Source organism: Aquarana catesbeiana, linkage group LG05 (assembly GCF_042186555.1).
Source record: "Aquarana catesbeiana isolate 2022-GZ linkage group LG05, ASM4218655v1, whole genome shotgun sequence".
Classification (NCBI taxonomy): domain Eukaryota; kingdom Metazoa; phylum Chordata; class Amphibia; order Anura; family Ranidae; genus Aquarana; species Aquarana catesbeiana.
Window position 1 is genome coordinate 574,105,774 of NC_133328.1, and position 17,124 is coordinate 574,122,897.

The 17,124-nt window shown below is 43.9% G+C and overlaps 1 protein-coding gene across 2 annotated transcripts in view; it reads left to right on the plus strand.

Moving 5' to 3' along the window:
• The window catches only part of LAPTM4B (lysosomal protein transmembrane 4 beta), a 187,961-nt gene that overhangs the window by 103,706 nt on the left and 67,131 nt on the right, over positions 1-17,124 (plus strand). For both annotated transcript variants that reach the window (XR_012244551.1, XM_073632017.1), the window contains exons 2-3: positions 5,683-5,794; positions 13,523-13,596. Coding sequence is in view for 1 of the 2 variants with exons in the window: in XM_073632017.1 (XP_073488118.1) it covers positions 5,683-5,794; positions 13,523-13,596 (186 nt within the window). In the remaining variant the exon portion in view is untranslated. The remainder of the gene's footprint in view (positions 1-5,682; positions 5,795-13,522; positions 13,597-17,124) is intronic.

Here is a 17,124-nt window from a genome sequence, read left to right on the forward strand (position 1 = left end):
GCTTAGTATTTTGTATGTGATGCATTGGCAGAAATGAAGATATACGACATCTTTGGGGTATATGCTGTCTATATGAAGGAATTCTCATGATGGGGCAGAGTTGTAAAATGTCATTAGTGCTGTATGCATTTTGAAAATATTTGCAAGGAAAGTTTTCTTGGACCATGTTAGGCCATCATACTAAAACATCCATTTTATGGTGGTGGGTTTACTTTTGGTAGACTCCAGAACATTTGGTTAAACTTCACGTCTATTTCTTTTAAATGCTGCTCTTTGACAATCTGATATGGTCTTTCTCAGCCCCTTGGACAATCCTGTGCAGGAATATGATAGGGTCTTCCTCAGCCCCTTGGACAATCCTGTGCAGGAATACGGTAGGGTCTTCCTCCGCCCCTTGGACAATCCTGTGCAGGAATATGATATGGTCTTCCTCCGCCCCTTGGAAATCCTTTGCAGGAATATGTTAGGGTCTTCCTTAGCCCCTTGGACAAACCAGTGCAGGAATATGATAGGGTCTTCCTCCGCCCCTTGGAAATCCTTTGCAGGAATATGATAGGGTCTTCCTTAGCCCCTTTAACAATCCTATGCAGAAAGATGATATGGTCTTCCTCAGCCCCTTTGACAATCCTGTGCAGGAAAATAATATGGTCTTCCTCAGCCCCTTTGACAATCCTGTGCAGGAATATGATATGGTCCCCTTCAGCCCCATCCACATGTAGACAGTGTGAAGACCCTCATCCCACTAATTGTTTGTTCCTACAGTCAGCTATAGGTATAGATGAATGCAGGGCCAGTGCCTGCTAGACTATTTTGCAACCTAGGCAAGACTTGCATCCCCCCCCCCCCGAAAAAAATAAAATAAAACTTCAACAATTTTTAACCACTTACCAGCCACCCTCATTATACTGCGGCAGGTTGGCACAATCCCGCGAGCTGTACGTCGGCTCCTTTAAGTGGGATAGCAGGCGCGCACACGCACTGCAGGGGTGCCGATGCTTGTGACCGACGAGAGGCAGAATAGGGACCTGTGTGTGTAAACACACAAATCCCTGTTCTGTTCTGAGAGGAGATGCAGATCGTGAGTTCCTAATAGCTAGGAACCACGATCTGTCATCTCCTATAGTCAGTCCCCTCCCCCTACAGTTAGAACACACAGTCAGGGAACACAGTTAACCCCTTGATCGCCCCCTAGTGTTAACCCCTTCCCTGCCAGTGACATTTATACAGTAATCAGTGCATTTTTATAGCGCTGATCGCTGTACAATTGTCAATCGTCCCAAAAATGTGTCAAAAATGTCCGATGTGCCCGCCATAATGTCGCAGTCATGATGAAAATAGCAGATTGCCCCCATTACTAGTAAAAAAACCCATATTAAAAATGCCATAAATCTACCCCCTATTTTGTAGACGCTATAATTTTTGCGCAAACCAATCAATATACGCTTATTGCGATTTTTATTACCAAAAATATGTAGAAGAATACATATCGGCCTAAACTGAGAAAAAAATTTGCTTTTTTATAAAAAAAAAATTGGGGATATTTATTATAGCAAAAAGTACAAAATATTGTGTTTTTTTCAAAATTGTCGCTCTTTTTTTGTTTATAGCACAAAAAATAAAAACCGCGAATGATGATCGAATACCACCAAAAGAAAGCTCTATTTGTGGGAAAAAAAGGACGTCAATTTTGTTTGGGTACAGCATCGCACAACCGTGCAATTGTCAGTTAAAGCGATGTAGTGCCGTATCTCAAAAAGTGCTCTGGTCATTGAGCAGCCAAATCTTCCGGGGCTGAAGTGGTTAAAAACAGTATTATATTAAAAAAGCATATGATTTGCAGTCCAAGTCCAACTACTGATAAATTTGGTAACATATTGGCAAATGCAGCCTGTGTAGGTATCCTTTCTCATCTCCTTGCCAAAGTTAGCTCTGTGAGAAGACTGGGGAGCTGGGAGGAAGTGATGTTGCGCGCAGCATGGCTTGCGCGGCACCACAATGGCTGCAAACATCAGCACAACTATTGGTTATTTCCAGCACCCTGATGACAAAGTTTCTGGATTTCACAAATGCAGCAGAGGAGAAAGGATTCTTACCCCCCGGCACAGCTTCAGTATGGCTAAGATAGAGCTGGGGTATTCTCTGTTCACCAGTCCCAGGCTGCTCTACTGGCCACTGCTGCTTTTGGCGGTAATCTGGACCAAAGTGATGCTGTGCTGGGACATGATCCCCTCAATCCAGGCAGACGAGCTGGCTCAGTGGACCAGAGCTGATAATACAGATCTATGCATGGAGAGCTGGAAAAGTTACCACTGTGTGCGCTGTACAGCTTCCCCTGTCTGCACCACTCAGTACTACTTGCTGGAAACAGAGCCATTCTGTCCATGTATAATCCCATCTCTACACTTCATTAATGTGTGTGCTATGAGGATGGACTCTGTCTGACAGTTCTGTTCTTCTTACTAGTGCTGGGCGTGGGAACAGAGATAGCGTCCTAGCAGCTGCCATCCCATTGACACTGTGCAAGGTGCCAGAATAGAATTCAGTAGCAGTATGAGTGATAGCCACACTGCGCTCCTTGCTCCCTATGAAAATGTTGCGCCCAGGGCAACTTTCCACCCCCCCTCCACCCTTGTCCCAGTCCTGGGGAAACCAGCGGCCATGGCTGCGCCCAAGGCGGCAGTGCAGCCTAGGTGGCTGCCTAGTTCACCTAACGGTAGTGCTGGCCCTGAATGTAGGAAATGCCATATCCAATTTCAGAAGCAAAGGGACCCACATTTGAAATCTGCAGTCATATATTCTAGAGAACCTAGAGCTACAGTGTCCTAACAGTAGCCATCAGGGTCCCTGTGGCTTCTATGGGGCCTTGGGGTTGAAGGTGGCCCTATTGGGAGCTGTTAATGTAATTCAAACATAGAAAATTTGTGAGGATAACACAAATCCATCACTGTAATATTAAAAGGCCCCTTACTCAAATAGGAAATATTCCCAAGTTGTATTTACGGTAGGCGGGGGGTAAATACAATTGGGGAACGTTTTCTATTTAAACTTCCCTTCAGAGAAGTTTTAGTCACTTTCTTTTCGATCCAGCCTGTCCTCTTCCTCTATCCCTCCATTCTAGGTGTGATGTTTCTGCTCCTAAAGCCTCTTGAGATATACAGTATATCACATATCCAGTGAGGCATCGACTTCCACGCTAACAATTTTGTCATATGAAAATGTTGTAAAGGTTGTCATTATTACTACTACAACTCATTTTACTGACTACTACCCCACATCTTTAAGCACTTGCTTGTTATGATGGTGGAAGGGGTGGGATGAATTTACACTCAGGCCTGAGTTTTGAGATGCCGAAAAAGCCTTGGAAGCTACTGAGGTCAGAGCTTTTAGCTGGAAAATGTCAAAAGTTAATCCCCTAACAATTTCTATCCACAACTCTGGTCCCCAATAGTGTACTGGCTATGCTGACAGCACTCCCGCAACATGTCCTTGATTTAAACCTACTTTATGTTAAAATCAATGGCAGTGGGAAAGTTGCTAGGAGGCTTCATCAAAATTTGCTATAGGGCCCCATGATCTGTAGTTACACCAATGTGGAGTTGTGTGGAATATGGGATCCCTAAATACAAAGTAGTTAAGTTAAGGAGGTCAAGACTTTCAGATCAACACAAGGCCTCTACCTGCCCCGTGCGACAGAGCTGGGTGCATGTGTGGAGCACCAGAGCTTTATTGTAGGAGGAATAATCAAAAACATCAGGTATGTCACTTTGTTTTTCAAACCAATAGAACAGTTGGGGAGCAAAAAGAAGGTGAGTGCATGAACAAAGTACAGGTTCACTTAAAGGCGCCTGCAGATTCAAAGCTGGTGCTCTATTACTGTGCTTGTTTAGTGCTTGTATATGTAAGCTCATTATGCACTTTCTAAGCTAAGGGCTCTTTTGTATGCATAAACATAGCATTGATGGGTTCTTGGTCCAGTTCTCCAGATGATGTAAAGTGTATCTACAACTACAACTCACCTGTAGTGTATTATAGTTGATGCTTAGTGTGATTATAGGAGTACCACTAAGGAGAGAGAGGGAGGTTTGATTTTTCTAGTTTGGATTATGTGCGTTTCTGATGTCATCAAAATTGTACATTTTGCAATAAATTACAAGTGTCAAGAACATCACCTTCGGGAAAACATTTCTATAACAGTGGTCCCCAAACTGTCGCCCTGGAGCCATGTGTGGCTTATTGCTTGCCCTGAGCTGGCCCCTAGGGCAATATTCCTCTCAATGGCACCAACCATGGGGCACTATGCATCCCACTGACACCAACGATGGGGCATTGCTCTGCCCACTGACATCTATGATGGGGCACTATTCCTCCCACTGACACCAATGATGGGACACTATTTCTCCCACTGACACCAATGATGGGACACTATTTCTCCCACTGACACCAATGATGGGACACTATTTCTCCCACTGACACCAATGATGGGGCATTGTTCCTCCCACTGACACCATTGATGGCTGAAACCATTCCTCATCAACACCAATGCTGGGCACTTTTCCTCTTCTCACTTCCCACTGACACAAATGAGGCTATGTTTCATCCACTGACACCAATGATTTGGCACAATTGCTCCCTTTGACACCAATAATATGACACTATTCTTCCTACTGAAGCCAAAGATTGGACTCTATTACACTGACATCAATGATGGGGCACTATTCCTCCCCAGTGTTGCCAACCTACCAGATTGAAATTTACTGACACGTCACCCAAAATTTCCTGGCACAGCCAAGTTTTTACTGGCATTTCCAAAAGTTACAAAATTACAGTTTTAAGGTTAAATTTTAGTATTTAGGCTACAAACAAGTACAATATGCAATTAGCAATGTGATTTAAGATAGATATTAGGGCAAAAAACATATTTCTTATTTTATTTTCGATATAGTAATTAGCTCAGGGAGAGGACTCAGGAGGGCAAGATATTAGAATAGGAAGGCACACACACACACGCACATGAAGTTGACTCTTGGCCCCTTCAGTCCACTCCAGTCTAAACAGCACTGACAGTCCCACTCCCGTCCTGCCCTGCTCCCATCCTGCAGATCCACACACAAGGCTCTGGCCGCTCTGCTTGGCTACCTTGCACCATGACATCACATGACATGCTTGGGCACCGCCTCCACCAGAGCTGCCCGAACACACTGTAGCAGGGACTCGGATGGACCGAGCCAAACATCACAGCCATATTTTTTACTGGCAGGAGAAAATTGCCTGTTTTTTACTGGCTGCCAGTAAAATTACTGACGGTTGCCAACACTGTTCCTTCCACTGACACGAATGATGGGGCACTATTCCTCTCACTGACAACAATAATGGGACACTATTCCTGCTGACACCAATGATAGGGTACTTTTCCTTCCAGTGACACCAACAATGAAACACTATTGCTCCTACTGACTCCAATGATGATTGTTTACTCCCACTGGCCACTGACACCAGGGCCTTTTTATACTCCCACTGGCCATAGTCTACCCCCCCAATGCTTGAAAGACCATTAACTGGCCTTTCCTTTAGAACCACTATTATAGCCTGTTAAACCTAATGTGTATGTTGAAGTCCATCTCCATAGAACACAGCTTGATATTACCGTTATTCTTTTTTTTTTTTTTTTTTTTTTTTTTACAGATAATAAATTCATTGGTCCTTCTTATACTGCTGAGTGCCCTCGCTGATCCAGACCTCTATCACCTTTCAAGCAATGATTTAAGGAATGAATTTTATTATATGGATGAGGCCAGTAAGTATATAAAGATTATTTTAACAATAACAGCTTGCCACTTCTGTACTTAGACAACTAAATATCACTTTTGTTTTGCACAATTTTTCCAAGAGAGTAATTCTGGTGTCAACAGCTCCATCTAGTGGGCAGAATGCGGTATAGTTTTCTCATTGCATTTCAGAAAACATTACCACATATTGGTCACTAGATGGAACTGGCGATACAAGCATTAATCTTAAAAATTACGGTCACATTTCAATTAGCTTGCACAAATGCTTCTGATATTCATGCAACAAATGTTTTACAAATAGACCCCAACATGTGCGTGGCTGTCATGGGTGTTGCATCGAGGCCAGTAGTAAGTTCAGTGTGTTGCATTTTTCCTACATCGCCAATTTTAAAACCAAGTTAATTGGTTGGATTTCTTGACAATGCACCAAAAATGAAATCAATGATTTAAAAAAAAAAACATTAGCTACCAGTGTTGCCATTTTGAGATCTTCCCATCATTTCCTGCTCTGATACCCGTTAACTAGACAGTACGTTTGGAGATTTTACCATGCTTCTTGTTCTGTTTGACACCAACCAAATAGACAGAAAATCAGGAGATGACTCCCAAATGGGGACAAACAGCAATAAATCATTGACAGAGGTTCTAACCCTTCCACATCTTATGAAAAAAGTAGGCAGGCAATAGGCTTTAAAGGATAGGTTCACTTTGATATAAAAAGTCTCCATCCCCCTGTGATGAACCACTTGGCACTCTTAGGTGCTTCCGTCAGTATACAGCTTTCTCCACTCTGGAACTAGAAACCAGGTATTATAGCTGAGCACCCAAGAACTAGATGACACTAGCTTAGGTGCAAACTGGAACTGACTTTATTGTAAATTCACACAGAATATATACCATGCAAGATCAGGTAAGAGTTTGATCACATAATGGTAAACAGCATTTTCTAATGAACAGCTAACATAAATGCATAAACATCCCATAATGGTTCGGTAAGAAGGTAAAGTGGACACAATAATAATGATATCTCCAAGAGATGAGCAGACAGACAGAAACAGTAAGTGACTCAATTAACAATGGGAAATTCACACCTAGCAGGCACACAATGGGGAAATGATACCATAGGAGAAAGACACCTCAGTAAACAGAATATAGCAGGAGACCCCAGCATCACATTGTTTTGAGCTGATTTTAACATCCGCTCTGTGTCTAGGAGAGGAGATGAAGTAGTCAATGCTGATTTGGTCATAGAGGCCCGAAATCTGTATCCGGGTCCTTCAGTGATCAGTCTGTGTGTTTCAAGAAGACATGGACTTGAATTTGAAGTAAAATTAATCCACAGGTCCACCAGGCACACGCCTTATTTTTGTATTATTATACAGGATTTATATAGCGCTAACAGTTTGTGCAGCGCTTTACAATGTAAGGAGGGAGACAGCACAATTACAATACAGTTCAATACATAAGGGACAGGGGGGCCCTGCTCTAGGAGCTTACAATCTAAAGGGAGGGGGAGATGGTACAAAAGGTTATAGGTGCGGGGGATGGTCTGATGGAGGTGGCTTGGGTACAGTTCTTAGGTGGGTGCAGGATAGGCTTCCCTGAATAAATGCATTTTCAGGGATCGCCTAAAGGCGGACAGTGCAGGGGCTGACCAGACATACTGGGACAGGGAGTTCCAGAGGATGGGAGAGGCTCTGGAGAAGTCCTGGAGGAGAGCATGGGAGGAGGTGACAAGGGAGCTAAAGAGCAGGAGGTCTTGGGAGGAACGCAGAAGACGATTTGGGCGATATCTGCAGATGAGGTTGGTGATGTAGCAGGGGGCAGTGTTGTGGATGGCCTTGTATGTTGTGGTTAGTATTTTGAATTTTATATGGTGGAGTAGTGGAATAGAGCCCCCGCAAAAGCCAAGGCCCATAGTCAGTAGGCAAGAGGCCACCCTGCAGTCCCCTCCAAAAGCCCCTGCTCTAGTTGGGTCTGTCACACCACCCTAATCTGCATTAATTCCCACCAAATGCCTACTCTTTAGGATGGCAGTGCCTTTCAGTGGTGCTTACAGCTTCAGTGCAGAAATCTTTTCTAACATTGCCCATGCTTGTTAAGTAGGCACCTTGGTGGTGGGGGTTCAGCTTGTAATAGACTAGATGGCTGGGGGTGGGGGGGGGGGGCGGTATTTTTATTCTAAAGTGAATCTGTCCCTTAATGGTAATGCACTAAAGCAAACATTATAGCGTATTTTATTGTATACCATTTGACCAACAAATTTGTATTTCATTTTTCCAAGAGTATGTGTAGCAAATGCTGGCAAAAGCTGTAAAAACATTCATGCTAAAATTGGTAAACTACATGCCACAACACACATTAAAAACACACAGAATAATGCCCCGTACACACAGTCGGATTTTCCGATGAAAAATGTCCGATCGGAGCGTGTTGTCGGAAATTCCGACCGTGTGTGGGCTCCATCGGACATTTTCCATCGGATTTTCCGACACACAAAGTTAGAGAGCAGGATATAAAATTTTCCGACAACAAAATCCGTTGTCGGAAATTCCGATCGTGTGCACAAATCCGACGGACAAAGTGCCACGCATGCTCAGAATAAATAAAGAGATGAAAGCTATTGGCCACTGCCCCGTTTATAGTCCCGACGTACGTGTTTTACGTCACCGCGTTTAGAACGATCGGATTTTCCGACAACTTTGTGTGACCGTGTGTATGCAAGACAAGTTTGAGCCAGCATCCGTCGGAAAAAATCCTAGGATTTTGTTGTCGGAATGTCCGAACAAAGTCTGACCGTGTGTACGGGGCATTATAGGCATTTTCACAAGAGAAAGTGTCAATCAAGCCTAAAAATAAATACAGCTTGTATGACTAACCATACAAAAAAAAAAGAAAAGCAATACCAAATGTGTTACAACATCCCCAACATTTGGATACAATATATTGTCTGAAATATTTGACGCATAAGATCATACACACCTGATAAGTCGCCCCCTTTGAAATTGTCGACATCAACCAAATCCTCTGTCAGTTTTTGTTTTGGAACCAGAGGGTGAAGAATGGCAGCTACAGATGTTTGCCATAGGAAACATCTTCATTTAGTTTTCTCATTGTTTTGTTGTAACCAAGGGCCCAAATCCTACATATAAAACATCTCATGACACTGGTTAGTTACTCAAGTCAGTCAGGAGAAAGACAATAAAACTGTCAATTTAATACTGATTTGTTACTCTGCAAAAGGTTTGTAGTTTATTGTGCCACCTTCTTCCCCTAATCTGTTCATTGGTGTCACTATCTATCTAAACCTGCATAGATTTCTCTTGTATAGCCTGAGGGCTGAACAAGAGAAATCTAATTGAGTCCTCCATCTACTCTAAACTGCATGGATGAAGAAATCTCCCCTGCCACTTACTGTATACCCAGCAGTGTTGTATTGGATACAGTCACTGTCTGGCCCTACAGTTTTCCAAGGAACATTTCCAATTTTTCAATTGAGGTTTGTCAAGCTAACAGCGCCAACCATGCCTCAGATTTCAGCCAATTCAGCATTATTCAGCAGAAATGTAAACAGTGTATGGCAGGCTTTAATTAAGACCTAATATCTGTGATATCTGCCCTATAGTCACCCACCTTAAAGGGGTTGTAAAGGCAGAAGGTTTTTTTATCTTAATGCATTCTATGCATTAAGATAAAAAAAAACCTCCTGTGTGCAGCAGCCCCCCTCAGCCCCCCTAATGCTTACCTGAGCCCCATCTCTGTCCACCGACGTCCACGAGTCCCTCAGCCGTCCGGGATTCTTCCTCCTGATTGCCATAGGCTCCCACTGCTGTCAAAGTCAGTTAGCCAATCAGGAGAGAGAGTGGGTGGGGCCAAACCACAGCTCCATGTCTGAATGGACACGCGGAGCTGCAGCTCGGCTCGGGTGCCCTCATAGCCATCTGCTTGTTGTAGGGGCACTCAAGAGGAGGGAGGGGCCAGGTGCAGTGAAGATGGACCAGAGAAGAGGAGGATCCAGGCAGGAAGTATAACATGTTTGTTATTTAAAAAAAACAAGACTTTACAATCACGTTAAAGTGTTATGCCGCGTACACACGGTCGGAATTTCCGACAGAAAAAGTCCGATGGGAGCTTTTGGTCAGATAATACGACCGTGTGTATGCCCCATCAGACTTATTTCTGTTGGCATTTCCGACAGACTTAGATAGAGAACATGCTCTAAATTTTTCCGTCGGAAATGCAGACGGAGCTTGTCCCGTTGGCAAGTCCGACGTGGCATAACTAATATCCACAACAGTAAAATCAGTCTGTATATGCAGTAAAACATGCTGTTATACTCACAGTGGAACCTAAGGGGTTAATCTTGCACATTGTGTAAAAAGGCTGATCCTGTCTTCTCTGATCCTCTCCTTCTTCCACTGTCCCCAATCCATCTCTTAATAGAACAGAGCCTTGGGGGCACTCTGCCCATGATCAGTTTTGTGTGTATTGCTAGAGTTTTTTTTTTTTTTACTTAGGAGGGTGCATGTAATCAGCACAGGGCCAATCAGCACTTTCCAGAGGGTCAGGGGTCCTGCAGACTTATAGGACAGTCAGAGGAAAATGGAAACTCCTACAAGCTTTAACCAGTGCTTGGCAGGACACAGATTTTTTTTTCACACTCCAAAAACTCCACCTGGTGCAAAAAAAAGTGCACTCCAAAAAGTGAGACATAAAAAGTGCACAGGATGTACATATGGTCCTCCTCCGAAGAGAAGAGACCTTTGCCCTGGTCCCCCGGGGCATTAGGCTCCAGACAGGGACTAGGTACTTTCATATGGTTCATCTGGCCAAAACCAGACAGACCCCGTTCTCTGGGAGCTCTACACCCTACTAATCAAGTGTGAAATGTGTATAAACCCAACAACCAAAAAAAAATACATAAAGTAACAAACAACATAAAGGTGGGGAAAGGGAAGTGGAGAAAGTGCAGGTGCCATTGTGCAGTACAATGGCCGGCCTTCTGGCCAGGAATAAAAAAATTCCTCTGGTCCTAGCCAAAAGGCCCAGCCTAAGAGGCAGGTGTAAAAAAGGGTGTGTGGTGCAGTGGCCAAGGTGCCGATAAAACTCAGTGACACCCCTATTCACAGTGAGTAATTACGGCACCCCTGGACTCCAAGGGCACATACACCACGGTCAATGATGGGGAGTCCTGGATCAGAGGAGAGACTGTGGGGATATGTGTCAAATGGATGTGGCCTGAGGGCACAGGATTTGCAATCTGGGCTGGCTGGGAACAGTAGTCCACCATCCAACATGTGCTTTTAAATTACTAGGCCTCCGGGGAGAGGTACTGCAGGCCTCTGGCCTAGTAGCAGCGAGCAACCAAAGCCAGCTTAAGGATTTATTCTGAGTGATTCCTTCTTGCTTACAGAAGAAGATGTGACATTACTTTACTTCAGGATAAGCTTTGTGCAGGATTTCTGGGAATATCACTCTTACACGGTCAAGAGTGATGTCCTCATTCCTGACAGGGTAATGGATGAGGAATGCCTGGTAGCAATAGTCTGCGGGAGTTAAGCAGAGGAGGAGCAACAGTCTGCATGATGCAGGAGGAAGATCATAGCAATTAATATATGCACATCATCTCTTCTGGCTCCAACTATGTGCTAGCGTGTGAAATCTTTAAAGTATGATGGCAAATGTACTATGCTATGGGCATCCCATATACCCTTTTCCCCAACCAAGTTGTACCCCCCAATAAACAAAAACAAAACCAGCAAAAGATTGTTCATTATCTCTGCAAGTGATGTATGGGAGTCTGGCAGCGGGGTGATTTGGTGGATGATTGTTACTAGTGGCAACTTCACCGCTACAGAATGTTGAACCAAGTGATGGGGTTTTTATATGCCTTAAAACAATAAACTATCCTTAGTATTTAAATCTATGAGCAGGGTCCTTCTATTCTTTTTGTATTGAACTGTATTGTAATCGGGGGTCAGCAACCAGTGGGTCATGATCTACCAGTAGATCACATCCAGCCAACTGGTAGATCATGGTCTGGGCTGGCTGACCCACCATTCCAAAGCATCAAACAGAGTGCAATGCAGAGAGACTACTTGTAAAGTTGGAGCTGTAGTAGGGAGCAAGAGCCACATAATGCCTCCTCTGTAGTGCTGGTGATATATTGCCTCATTACACTTGATTTAAACCCATGATTGTTGTACAATGCATGTGTAGTACTATCCCCGTAGGGCTTGCTGAGTATTGACTTCTTAGGCCTCTCTCTGGATACCAGCAGCTGGGTGCTAATAGTTCCCACTTGGTTGCTGAGGGTTCCCACTTGGTTGCTAGGGGTTCCCGCTTGGTTGCTGAGGGTCCCCACTTGCCCCACCCTTCTTCCGCTTGCAAGTCTTTTTGCTCTCACTAGCAGCAGACTTGATGCACTATGTTATCTTTGGGACACTCTCTAGCATCCCCTTTACTGACACCCGTCCACTGACTCTTCTAGCTGAAAGGGCGGCCCTCACTCGACGGGCCCCAAAGACACAGATTTGTACTCACAATAGGCAGAATCAAAATCTTAATGGTATCTCCCTTCCAGTCAGCTCTGCAGGACCTCTGGGTTCAGCTTCTCTCTCTCTCTCTCTCTCTCTCTCTCTCTCTCTCTCTCTCTCTCTCTCTAAGTCCCTGGGTCGACCACCCAGGGCCCAGACTAGCTCCTCCTGCTAAGCAGATCTCTTTAGCACGCGGTACAGTGACCCCTTCACTGCTGCTGTCACGCTGCTCAGCTTCCATGAATGTACTGTAATGCAGACTGTGTTCCCTGCCAAGGACATTGCTGACCCACCATTCCAGAGCATCAAACAGAGGCCCCAAAGACACAGATCTGTACTCACAGTAGGCAGAATCAGATCCTTCCTGGTATCTCCATTACAGTCAGCTCTGCAGGACCTCTGGGTTTAGCTTCTCTCTCTCTAGGCCCCTGGGTCAACCACCCAGGGCTGCACGATCACCTCCGCGGAGGAGAGGGCAGCCGCCCCCTCCCTTCTGGACTCTGTTCCCTGGCTCAACTAATTCTGAGCACATGTACTCTGGCTTTATATACAGTATTGCCAGGACTGTAACAAAGTCTGTGCACTCACTTGTCAGGTCCCCTCCCACTGTCCAATATGCCTCCCTATTGGACCAGTGAGGGACAGTCAGAACAAGATGAGCTGCACCTGAGCACAATGAGCAGACCTAACCAATAGATTCTGCTCCCTGGTAGGCAGAGAGCACTCTAAGTTTTACCCGATCATCTACCTGTAAGCAGAAAGATCAAGAACTAATCTTCTACCACCTACCTAGGAGGGTGCTACACATTCGATTGCGACCAGGTAGTTTGGCAATTGGAGGCTTAAATCAGGTGAGAGGAGGTGTACCCCGTGATCTTTGACTTCTCTCATATTGTTCAAGTAGATCTCCATCTCTTTAAGGTTGCCTACCCCTGCTTTACATTATAAAGCACTGCATAAACTGTTGGTACTATATAAATTTTGTATTATAATAATAATCTTTTTTCCTATCATCTCCTAGTAGAAGAGATATGCAGAGGGGCAAGGTATGGCATGACTTACCCAATGCCTAATTTTTTTTAATGCCAGAAAACTTGACTTTCATACAAATATAGTCATCTAGGCAGTTGTGTTTTTTAATCCGCACTGTGTGCTGTAATCATCTGTCTAACTTAGATTTTTTTTCATTTTTTTATTTAGACATGTGCATTGCTACTTCAGTATCACTCCTAATGATTTTAATCTGCGCAATGGCGACATACGGTGCCTACAAGGTAAGCATTGCTAATTTTTCATACTAGTTTGAGGGAATGCAAAATCTGCTATAAGCGAATGGCTTATTTTACGTTTTTATACTTTGATCCATGTTATTACAACTCAGCTTGATATTTACATATAATGAGTTAAATATTTCGGAAACAATTTTGATTTGGCTTTTAATATGAATCTTTTGTGTTTATGGAAAAAATACCGAAATGATTTATCTTTGACTGATTTTTTTTACATCTCAAAAATCTACCATTTTTGCAGGGATGTGTAAACTTTTTCTTTTCACTGTATATTGCACTGTACAGTACTGAGGTGCAATGGCTGCATTTGTTTTTGTCTTTTAAATATAAATGTTCTCAGCAAATATAGAAAATACCTGTTGATCTTGCCGGTGTTCTGCCGAGAAAGTTCTGCTCGGCGGATAAGGACCCCCCTGTACTGCGCTGCGCCTGCGCAGTAGGATCCGGCGGAAATAGCTGAAGCAGAATAGCTGAAAATCCGCTGTACACGGCGCCTGTAAGAGGGCCCCTCGCGGGCTCGCTTCGCTCGGCTCTTTTTGATTCCCCCTCTAGGTCCACTTGGATGGTGGGGAAGGAACCTGGACCTAGGGCGCAGGTGCCGTGTACAGCTGATTTAAAAGTTAGAGCTTCGGCTATCTCCGGTGGATGACAGTAGTTCATACTGCGCAGGCGCTGCGCCTGCGCAGTACAGGGGGGGAACTTATCCGCCGAGGGAACTTTCTCGGCAAGACACCGGAAATGCAATCTCCTTATCACTTCCTGTTAGCTGCACCAAATAATATCTTCCTTTCTAGCTATCTTCCATAACCACTTGAAAACCATGTAACAATCAATTTGTTTGTTTTTTGCTAGAAATTACTTAGAACCCTTAAACATAATATATATATATATATATATATATATATATATATATATATATATATATATATATTTTTTTTTTTTTTTTTTTTAAAGCAGATGCCCTAGAGAATAAAGTGGTGGGATTTGCAATTTTTTATGTCACATGGTATTAGTGCAGCGGTTTTTCAAACACAATTTTTGGGAAAAAATATTGAATATTTTGAATTTTAATGCAAAAAAAAAAAACACAATACATAACCCTAAGTTTTTGTAAAACATGAAAGAAGATGTTATACCGAGTAAATAGATACCAAACATGTCACGCTTTAAACTTGTGCACACCCGTACAACGGCGACAAATGACATAAATTTTACTATGCATAGATGTTGCTTTAAAAGCCTTTACAGACTACCACTTTAGATGTACTCGTGCTAGAATTACTGCCCATGATCTGATGTTCGCGCCGATATCTCACATGTGTAGGACAATCACTGTTTCTGTGCATGCATGACCGACGCACACGTTAAATTTTTGTTTCAATTTTTTTTTTTGCAACCGCTGACGTGATCACACACGGCGGGAGTCAAATGGTCGGTACCACAGACTCGATGTCCGCCAGCACCCGGCAATTGTTTGGTACATAGGCAGAACAGCGATATGACTATGTAAACAAGGCAGATCGCCGTTCTGTCAGTAGGGAAGGCATTTATCCTGTGTTCCTCCAAAGCAGCAAAGCAAGGACACGGATCTTTGCCTTCCCTTAGTAAAAGCACCAACCTTACACAAGCACTGGCTAGGCACACGTTTAACCCTTTGATTGCCCCTGATGTTAACCCCTTCCCAGCCAGTATCATTAGTACAGTAACAGTGCATATTTTTAGCACTGATCAATGTAATAATGTCACTGGTCCCCTAAAAGTGTCAAAAGTGTCAGTTAGTGTCCAAATTGTCCACCGCAATATCTCAGTCCTGCTATAAGTCTCTGATCGTCGCCATTAGGCCTCATGCACACAGGGCGCTAAAAAAACGAGCTGCAAATCCAGTACTGACGCAAGGAAAACGTTTCTGTAAAAATGCGCTTTTATAAGCTTTATGCATTGCTGTCAATGCGCGTTTTGGCAGCGTTTCTCTGCCTCTTCTATTTCCACTCCCAAATCCAATTACTACAGAGCAAGTCACATGACATGTCAAAATCAATGGTTCCCTATGAGAGCCGTCTAAACTCATCCGACTTTCAGCCCATTGAGTTGTAAGGAAGTTGCATCCAAGTTGAATCATCATGATCTGACTTGTGGCATGTGACTTGTGCTCTGAGGATCTTGAAGGGGAACCCCAGCCCAAAATGTAAAAAAAACGGCGTGGAGTCCCCACCAAATCCATACCGGGTCTTTTGAGTCTGGTATGGATCTTGAAAGGAAACCCCAATGGCATGGGGTCCCCCCCAAAGACTATACCAGACCCTTTGGTCAGGTATGGATTTTGAGGGTAAACCCCACGCCAAAAAAACTGAGTGGGGTCCCCCTCAAAATCCATACCAGACCCTTATCAGAGCATGCAGCCCCACAAGTCAAGAAAGGGGGCAGACGAGCAAGCGCCCCCCCTCCTCCTGGACCATACCAGGCCACAGGCCCTCAACATAGGGGGGTGGGTGGTTTGGGGCAGAGGGGGCTCTGCCCCCCCGCCCCAAAGCACCTTGTCCCCATGTTGATAGGGACAAGGGCCTCTTCCCGACAACCCGGGGTGGTGGTTGTGGGGGTTTGCAGGTAGGGGGCTTATCGGAATCCGGAAGCCCCCCGCTGGCACCCCCCCCTTTTGTGAATGAGTATGGGGTACATTGTACCCCTACCCATTTACCCCCAAAAAAAGCAGTGTCATGTTACAAAAAAAACAAGAGACGGTTTTTGACAAGTCTTTTATTTAAGGTATGGATTTTGGGGGGGGGACCCCACACCATTTTATTTGGGTTTTTTTTTTTTGGCGTGGGATTTCTCTTCAAAATCCATACTCAGACCCTTTGGTCTGGTATGATCTTGGGAGGGGACCCCCATGCATTTTTAAATTTTGACTCAATTTTTAGCTCATTTTGCGAAAACCAATCAATATACACTTTTTGGGATTTTTTTGCCAAAAATATGTAGCAGAATAGATATTGGCCTAAACTTATGAAGAAATCTGATTTTTAATTTTTTTATTGGATGTGTTTTTTAGCAGAAAGCAAAAAAATATTTTTGTTTATAGTGCAAAAATTAAAAACCGCAGAGGTGATCAAATACCACCAAAATATTTGTGGGGAAAAAAAAGGACATCAATTTTGTTTGGGTACAGCGTTGTACGACCGTGCAATTGTCAGTTAAAGTAACGCAGCGCCGTATCGCAAAAAATGGCCTGGTTATGAAGTTGGGTAAATCTTCCGGAGGTCAAGTGGTTTACTTGTTTTCTCAGTATTGGTTTCTTTTATGCTGGGTAAAGGTAAATCTGAATTCCAAGCAGATATACATGTGCCGACAAGGTACATACTAATAGGGGGAGAAAGCAAAGTGAACAGAGAGATGACCTCATCAGTCACTTGCTGTTTTTTCACTGTCCAGTTAGTAGGTTTGGTGTGAACTGTGGACACCACTGAATTTGGCTTACAGTCTAATCCTGTAAAAAAGAAAGTGGTGTCATGCACT